The 9,100-nt window shown below is 35.3% G+C and overlaps 1 protein-coding gene across 1 annotated transcript; it reads left to right on the top strand.

Annotated features, from left to right (window-relative positions):
• Positions 1–2,643: 2,643 nt before the first annotated feature.
• LOC115209752 (polyubiquitin-C) lies at positions 2,644–8,481 on the top strand. Its single transcript, XM_029778262.2, has 2 exons — positions 2,644–2,787; positions 5,910–8,481. Exon 2 carries the CDS (start codon positions 5,914–5,916, stop codon positions 8,323–8,325), a length of 2,412 nt encoding a protein of 803 aa, XP_029634122.1. The 5' UTR covers positions 2,644–2,787; positions 5,910–5,913; the 3' UTR covers positions 8,326–8,481.
• Positions 8,482–9,100: the final 619 nt, after the last annotated feature.

Below are 9,100 nucleotides of genomic sequence, written 5' to 3'. Positions count from 1 at the left end.
AATTGAATTCAAGATGAGCGTTGTCGTTGCCAGTGCCGCTGGACTGCCCCCCATGCAGGTAGCACATAAAAAACACCTTTCAAGCATGGTTGTTGCCAGAACCGCCTGACTGACCCACGTGCTGGTGGCATGTAAGACCACCCACTACACTCTCAGAGTGGTTGGCATTAGGAAGGGCATTCAGCTGTAGAAACTTTGCTAGATCAGACTGAGCCTGGTGCAGCCTTCTGGCTCACCAGTCCTCAGTCAAATCGTCCAACCCATGCCAGCATGGAAAGTGGACGTTAAATGACGATGATGCTGATGATATATATATACATAAATATGGTGGAGTTGTTGTGTACATCTGAGAGGTCCTCACACCCCAGGTCCTGCTGTCATATTCAAATTCAGTGTGTGACACTCAAATTGTACACATAAGACAAAGTTAATATTGTTATATGTACTACATATCGTCCACCAGATGCTCCGAGTCATACAGGCAAATTTGAAGACTGCCTAGCAAAGATAGAAGTTCTCCTCAAACTTGAAAAATACATTAATGTATTTCTTTTGGGTGACCTTAACTTCCCAAACATGGAATGGCCTGGGGGCCAGATTCTCCCAAGAGGTCTTTTACATGTTTCACTCATTAGACTGCAGGCATGCTTGGGCACCACCTTGAAAAACTTTAGTTGAAAAAGACTGAACCCCCCACACCAGGATTTATTTCTTAAGCCTGGTACTTAACCCATTGGTTTCTTATGCTAAGTTATGGAGACGTAAACACACCAACAACCCACATACATATATATATATATATATATATATAATGATGGAATTCTTTCAGTTTCCATTTACAAATTCCACTTACAGGTCTTTTGTTGGTCTGAAGCTATAATAGAAATCACTTGCCCAAAATGCCACACAACAGGAACTCAAACCGTATGGTTGAGAATCAAACTTCTTATTTCTTTACTGCCCACAAGGGGCTGGGGCTACACACAGAGGGGACAAACAAGGACAGACAAACAGATTAAGTTGATTATATCTACCCCAGTGCGTAACTGGTACTTATTTAATTGACCCCAAAAGGATGTAAGACAAAGTTGACCTCGGCGGAATTTGAACTCAGAACGTAGCGACTCGCCCATCGTGCTAACGTTTCTACTAGCTTGCCGTCTTGCTGCGAGCTGGCAGAACTCAAAGTTCTTACCACACAACCATGCCTGCACCTATTTTGGATGTTGTTATATATCACTGACCACAATGCACTTTACATCACGTTGACCTGGTGAGCAGGTCAACATTCCTCTTTTCAATGAAGTGTCATGCTCGAAATGTCGTGTCCACTCCTATTTTCCTATAAAAAAATTTTTCACTGTGTATCAATATATTCTTTGTCTAATTGACTTTGTTGTTTTTTTCCTGTTTTTTATTTTTGATTTACGCGCATTCTCAAGTAGAAAATTTGAAAGCGGACCATTTATTTTGATTTTTTTTTTGTCTTTTACTTTCGAAGACCTTGATCAACTGGGATGTCTCTGAGGCAGATAATGTTCTTCTCAAGTGCCTAATGAAATAAATGGTCACTCACGTAAATCTAAACATGTAGTTGTTTTGTTCAGGTTAATCTAGGATGAGCGGAACTATGATTAAAAACATTTTACCTGAATCCGCATTTTTAATGATATCGTTACCTAGGACTGCATTATCGAACACCTTTCTCCTTTTGAAGGCAATAGGGAGATATGGGGGCTATTTATAGGAGATCGAACGGCAGCACACATCTCTTGTGTGTTTATGTATATATATATATACACACGTTTTATCAGTCTATGTAGGGGCCCATCATATATATTTAGACACTTTTAATCTGAGACAATAGTGTTTGAGGAACAAAGTTATAGTTTGAATTATTTATATACATATTTGTTTACGTAAATATATATTAAAAAATAATGAATCAACTAGCAGGTGTTAAAAGGAAAAAAAAAAGTATTACGTAAACCCAATAGTCACAGTTATTGACGCTAATTATAAATCAAAACAAAGCAAGCTTGGTGTTTCTCTTTTTTCCCATCTCAATCCACTCCAGTACATTTAAAAAAAAATAAAACCCAAACAATCAGATGAGTGAACGTTCGAGGTGTTGTCTAGAAGTTGTGAGAACGTAGATATCGAAAAGTAGTCTCAGTACATGTAGGTGTGTACATACATACGTCTACGTAGGTCAGTGTGTGTGTGTGTGTGTGTGTATGTCTAAGTGCGTATATGTATGTGTTTCCTAGAAAGTTGCCGCATCATCTGGGTGTGTGTCTATATGTGTATATGTCCGTCAGATCATGTGAATATATGATTGCGTTATATATGTATATATAATGTGAGTGTGTGTGTACGCAATAGATCTACCTCGCCTTGGTATCGCTTTCATTTTATCATTTTTTTCGTTTAACAATTCATTTTCATAAATTTTAATTATAATGTTCTATGTCCCCATGTCTTTTGGTGTTCCCCTCTGTGTCGCCCCTAGTGGGTAATAAAGAATCAAATAGATCTACCTCGCCTATCAGATTATGTATATTTGCTTGCGTTCAAGCTTATCTATATGTGAGTGTAAGTATGTGTGAAGTCGAACCTCCCTTATACGTGTGTGTATGTGTGTGTGTTTGAAATAAATCAACCAATCAGAACAGTGGCTTTATAATATAAATACAACTGCTATCGGCCATTGCTTAATTTGGATTGTGGTTAAGAAGAATTGCAGCTTTCTTATTAATCATAACACGAAGATCACTTCACGTCCTTGTAAGTATGACTAGAATTTTCTGGATCTATTTATTTGAGTATTTCAGCCATATTGTTTTCCCTCTAAAAGAAAAAAGAAAATATTTTCAATTCAACGAATTTTTTTACACCTTCCATTTTAAAATGATTTGTGAAATAGAGTGATATTTGTTAAATAATTGTATGTATGTATACATATATATAATATATGTAATTCACTGTTTTTGTAATGGTAGAAAACTACACCAGTTATAATTGTATTGATATTTAAGTGATTTCTGCAACTCTACACTATTTTCCTGCTTGCGTTTTTTTTTCTTTTTTTCAAAAGTCGGACATATTGTTCATTGTATCGAAAGAGGGAAATTATTTGATATATTCATTTCCATTTAATTGAATTTTTTTTCTTTCATTTGTTACATGCATTATAATTGGCACGCTTATTAAGAAACAGAATTGTTTGTAACAAGACTTATTCTCCTTGCTATTCTTCCTCTACTGGTATCTTCCCACTCAAAATGGCTGTATAAATTTCTCTAGCTTGATGAAAATTAGTAATCGTATATCTCATTGTTTCTCGGATACGGGCAAAAAAGATATTCTTTATATTCGGGTAGTTAAAGAGATTATCACTTAAAAATTAATTAGTTGGGTTATGTATGGAACTTTCATAGGGAAAAAGAACGACTAGATGTTCTTTACCTGTTCATTTAGAAGATTCTAGGTTTCTTTTTAAATTTTTAGTAATAAAACTATAGTGGGGGGCATTAAAAAATAATTCAAGGGAAATTTCTCCGTCAAAAAGCACCTGATGAATACCGTAAAATGTTCGCGATACTAAAATGTCGAGGGACGTGATGAGTGACAACGGTCGTTCTGTTTTTTTGAAACTAAGGGCGTCCATTGTTTGTGCTGTTTGGTTTAGTGTTTAGACTTTCTCTAGCAACATATCAGAAACCGCTTTGAAGTTTAATATAACTTTATAGGTTTGGCTCTTTTTTTGTATTTCAAGTGTATTTATAGGGTTTCCTTTCTTTTTCTGTTGTGAAACTATCTCGTTCTTAGCGTAAACCGATAAATTATTCCATTAGTTACAACCCGATTTACTTTTTCTTGTAACCATGTAAATTTATCGTTCTAAATTTAAGCCATATTTCATTTGCTTTAATTCCGGCATGTAATATGCATCATTGTTGGCGTTCATTTTTCAACTATTGACGAAAAAATTTGTCGTAGCTTCTCTCGGAATTGACAAAGAAAAATTCTGGAATGTTCGCGACATATTAAGTATTGCAATTTCAAGCTTCTCTGGTAGCCTATGATTTTATTATGAAACATAATTAATTACCTAAAACAACGTATTAGTTTCTGAAATCTTAAAACATTTTCCTTGACTGACTATGGAGCCTCTATCTTGGTAGCAGAAAGGACATATTAAAAAATTTGGTCCAGGATACTATTGTACAAAGTCGGGATGGTCACACTATTTTCATAACTGATCTGGTCACTCTGGCTTTTGTCTAAACTACAAATTTGATATTGAAATTGTAAGCTACTAAAAGCAATGTAGAATCTTAAATTTGTGTTCATTAAAGAAGTCAGAAATGGCGATGCTGTTAGTGAGAGTTGACTCTATTTGATTACGTAGTTAGCATATATTTTCGGCTAACATTTTCAACGGCGTAAAATATTTTCAAGCAATTTGTCTTTGCTTAAAATCTTGCGAGAACTGTTGAAAAAAAGTTGTGATAGTCCTATCGGGCATTTTCCCCCCTTGCAACCAGCATTTAGTTACACCATTGAAAGAAACCTTGTAGACCTGCTTTTATTTGCCAAGTCGGTGCTTTTTACGATTAAGTTTAAAACACGAAACTACTAGAATCGTTTTCTTGGTCTTAATCTACGCCAGCAAAGCTAGTCCATGATGTCACCTATCACACTTAAGTACAATTACTACTACTGGTTTTGAAGTCCATATATTGATATTTTTATTCAACAGTTGGAACAGCGGAAACTAGTTCATCGTCCAATGGCTTCCATTTTCTGAGTATTGGGCGATGTAATCATTTAGATATTCTCAATATTCCAGCTGTTAATTACACACAATGCGACATATGACAATATTTTGATTTCTGCAAAATCTCTCGACCTTTTTTAACAAGATAATCAGCTGGGGTTTCTAAAGTGACCTACCAGCAAGGTCAAACCTAAATATTTTTCTGTGATCACTTCATTGTGGCTTGATATCTTTGTGGAAATGTGTAGAAACTTAATGGCGCTTCTTTATTATATTACGGCTGTAACAAAACAATACAAAACGCGAATATATTTTGTATAGTACTCGGAATCGGTATACTTGAATGTTTTTATAACAGCTGTAATTGTATAAATATTAAAGTTAGCGTTTGTTCCAATGTTGTAAATAGTGACTGCAGATTTTCTGAGTTACAAGATTGTTTTATCTTTACAGCAGTCTCTACTATATTGGATCAAACAATATTAAATTTTTTCCAAATTATTTGAAGCGTTTAGAAAATCATTTTGTATTGTTTTTGAACCACCCAAACGTCTTAATCTTAGCAGTTGTTAGTTTGTCCGGTATTTACCATAATTTATCCGTACGAGAATTAGTTCAAAACTGAAAGCATACAAACTTGGTGTAAATCTTGAATTTCGAAAGCTTAAAAATAGTAACACCTATTTTAAGATTATCTAGTCGATTTGTAATCTTTAAGGCTAATGTTTGGAGCAACACATCAGTGGTCGGCATTCTTATCGTTTTTCTTAAATGTTTTTACGTCACAACTAAAAGTAACAAAGGATTAAAAATATTGAACCACGAGCAAGTCATGGCAGTACATTAGGTAACTGCAGATGGTTTACGGAAAACATTTGTTACCGCTAAAATAAATGACTGACATTGATACATTTACTAACTTGGCAGACAAACTAAAATTAGATCATACGTTCTAGTTTTTCAAGCAGGCTCCACCCCACGCCCTTCCATCTTGAATAATGAATTTTTATGTAAATGTCGATTTTTTTTTTTTTTTTTCTTTTTGTAATGCATACATGGTAAAAATTTTATTCTCGTAAAAATTATATATCGAATATTGAAAGTTATGTATTTTTTTTCTTTACAGCAAAATGCAAATTTTTGTAAAAACACTGACGGGAAAGACCATTACTTTGGAGGTGGAACCGTCTGATACAATTGAAAATGTAAAGGCAAAGATCCAAGACAAAGAAGGTATTCCTCCAGATCAACAGCGTTTGATTTTTGCAGGGAAACAGTTGGAAGATGGTCGTACTTTGTCAGATTATAACATCCAAAAAGAATCTACCCTCCATCTTGTACTCCGATTGAGAGGTGGTATGCAAATTTTTGTAAAAACACTCACTGGAAAAACCATCACTTTGGAAGTAGAACCTTCAGATACCATTGAAAATGTAAAGGCAAAGATCCAAGACAAAGAAGGTATTCCCCCAGATCAACAGCGTCTGATTTTTGCAGGGAAACAGCTGGAAGATGGTCGTACTCTGTCAGATTACAACATCCAGAAAGAATCTACCCTCCATCTTGTACTCCGATTGAGAGGTGGTATGCAAATTTTTGTGAAAACACTTACAGGAAAAACCATCACATTGGAAGTAGAACCTTCAGATACCATTGAAAATGTAAAGGCAAAGATCCAAGACAAAGAAGGTATTCCTCCAGATCAACAGCGTCTGATTTTTGCAGGGAAACAGCTGGAAGATGGTCGTACTTTGTCAGATTATAACATCCAAAAAGAATCTACCCTCCATCTTGTACTCCGATTGAGAGGTGGTATGCAAATTTTTGTGAAAACACTTACAGGAAAAACCATCACATTGGAAGTAGAACCTTCAGATACCATTGAAAATGTAAAAGCCAAAATTCAAGACAAAGAAGGTATTCCTCCAGATCAACAGCGTCTGATTTTTGCAGGGAAACAGCTGGAAGATGGTCGTACTCTGTCAGATTATAACATCCAAAAAGAATCTACCCTCCATCTTGTACTCCGATTGAGAGGTGGTATGCAAATTTTTGTGAAAACACTCACTGGAAAAACCATCACATTGGAAGTAGAACCTTCAGATACCATTGAAAATGTAAAGGCAAAGATCCAAGACAAAGAAGGTATTCCTCCAGATCAACAGCGTCTGATTTTTGCAGGGAAACAGCTGGAAGATGGTCGTACTCTCTCAGATTACAATATCCAAAAAGAATCTACCCTCCATCTTGTTCTTCGATTGAGAGGTGGTATGCAAATTTTTGTGAAAACACTTACAGGAAAAACCATCACATTGGAAGTAGAACCTTCAGATACCATTGAAAATGTAAAGGCAAAGATCCAAGACAAAGAAGGTATTCCTCCAGATCAACAGCGTCTGATTTTTGCAGGGAAACAGCTGGAAGATGGTCGTACTTTGTCAGATTACAATATCCAGAAAGAATCTACGCTCCATCTTGTACTCCGATTGAGAGGTGGTATGCAAATTTTTGTAAAAACACTCACTGGAAAAACCATCACATTGGAAGTAGAACCTTCAGATACCATTGAAAATGTAAAAGCCAAAATTCAAGACAAAGAAGGTATTCCCCCAGATCAACAGCGTCTTATTTTTGCAGGGAAACAGTTAGAAGATGGTCGTACATTGTCAGATTACAATATCCAGAAAGAATCTACCCTCCATCTTGTACTCCGACTGAGAGGTGGTATGCAAATTTTTGTGAAAACACTTACAGGAAAAACCATCACATTAGAAGTAGAACCTTCAGATACAATTGAAAATGTAAAAGCCAAAATTCAAGACAAAGAAGGTATTCCTCCAGATCAACAGCGTCTGATTTTTGCAGGGAAACAGTTGGAAGATGGTCGTACTTTGTCAGATTATAACATCCAAAAAGAATCTACTCTCCATCTTGTACTCCGATTGAGAGGTGGTATGCAAATTTTTGTAAAAACACTTACTGGAAAAACCATCACATTGGAAGTAGAACCTTCAGATACCATTGAAAATGTAAAAGCCAAAATTCAAGACAAAGAAGGTATTCCCCCAGATCAACAGCGTCTGATTTTTGCAGGAAAACAGCTGGAAGATGGTCGCACTCTCTCAGATTACAACATCCAGAAAGAATCTACCCTCCATCTTGTACTTCGACTGAGAGGTGGTATGCAAATTTTTGTGAAAACACTTACAGGAAAAACCATCACATTGGAAGTAGAACCTTCCGACACTATTGAAAATGTAAAAGCCAAAATTCAAGACAAAGAAGGTATTCCCCCAGATCAACAGCGTCTGATTTTTGCAGGAAAACAGCTGGAAGATGGTCGTACTCTCTCAGATTACAATATCCAGAAAGAATCTACCCTCCATCTTGTACTTCGATTGAGAGGTGGTATGCAAATCTTCGCAGAAAATTTCATGGAAGACCACAATGCCTGCAAACTGCCAGAGGATGATCATACTTTGTCCAACAGTCAGAAAGAATCTACTCTCCATTTTGTATTATGGTTGAGAGGTGGTTTTTAAAAGAATCATTTCCCTATTTGCCTAAAGCCCCCATTTGACTTTACAAAAATTTGATCCTTTTAACCTGTGGATTTTCTGTATATAAATTTTCCACAGACTAGGTCTATTTTGTGCAAATCTAATGTTTGCTTAAATAAAATTGAACTATATCATGAATTAAGTTTTATTTTTTTTCTTCAAAATTTTAAGTTTTTTAGTTTTATCAATGATTTCTTTTTGCATTGGTAGTACAATTATTGATCCATAACTTGGAATTTCTCTGAATCTTAATGCTTTTAGGTTCTGAAGTAATTTAAGGATGTCATTTTTTGATCTTAGCCATAAAGCACCTTAGGTTGTTGAGTTTAAATTCTGAATGTTTTTTCACTCGATTTATTGCTGCTTCGTAGCAGCTTGAGTATAAAGTAAAATGTATGCAGTTGTATAGACACATCTTTGCTACTGTGTACATTATTTTTTCTTCAGTGAAATAAAGCATAAAAAGCATTTGTGAAATGCTTTATTTGACTTATGAAACTGCTATTTTACAATTCATTGCATTTTAACTTGATTTGTAAATTAGCATCTCATTGACAAAATATTCAGTGTTTCAACTTCTAATATCTTGATGTTTTTTGTTAAAATGGCTCGTGTAGAAGTAAGCTACCAAGCACATTTCAGTTTTTACATATTCAAGTTTCTTTGTTCCCTTTATTCCTCAAATTATTGGCTTCAGTTTCTCTGCAAAATTGTTATATTGCTAATTTGAGTATTTAGTACTAAAATGGATTTAAGC

The sequence above is a fragment of the Octopus sinensis genome, linkage group LG3, assembly GCF_006345805.1.
Source record: "Octopus sinensis linkage group LG3, ASM634580v1, whole genome shotgun sequence".
Classification (NCBI taxonomy): domain Eukaryota; kingdom Metazoa; phylum Mollusca; class Cephalopoda; order Octopoda; family Octopodidae; genus Octopus; species Octopus sinensis.
This window is presented reverse-complemented; position numbering and strand designations above follow the sequence as displayed.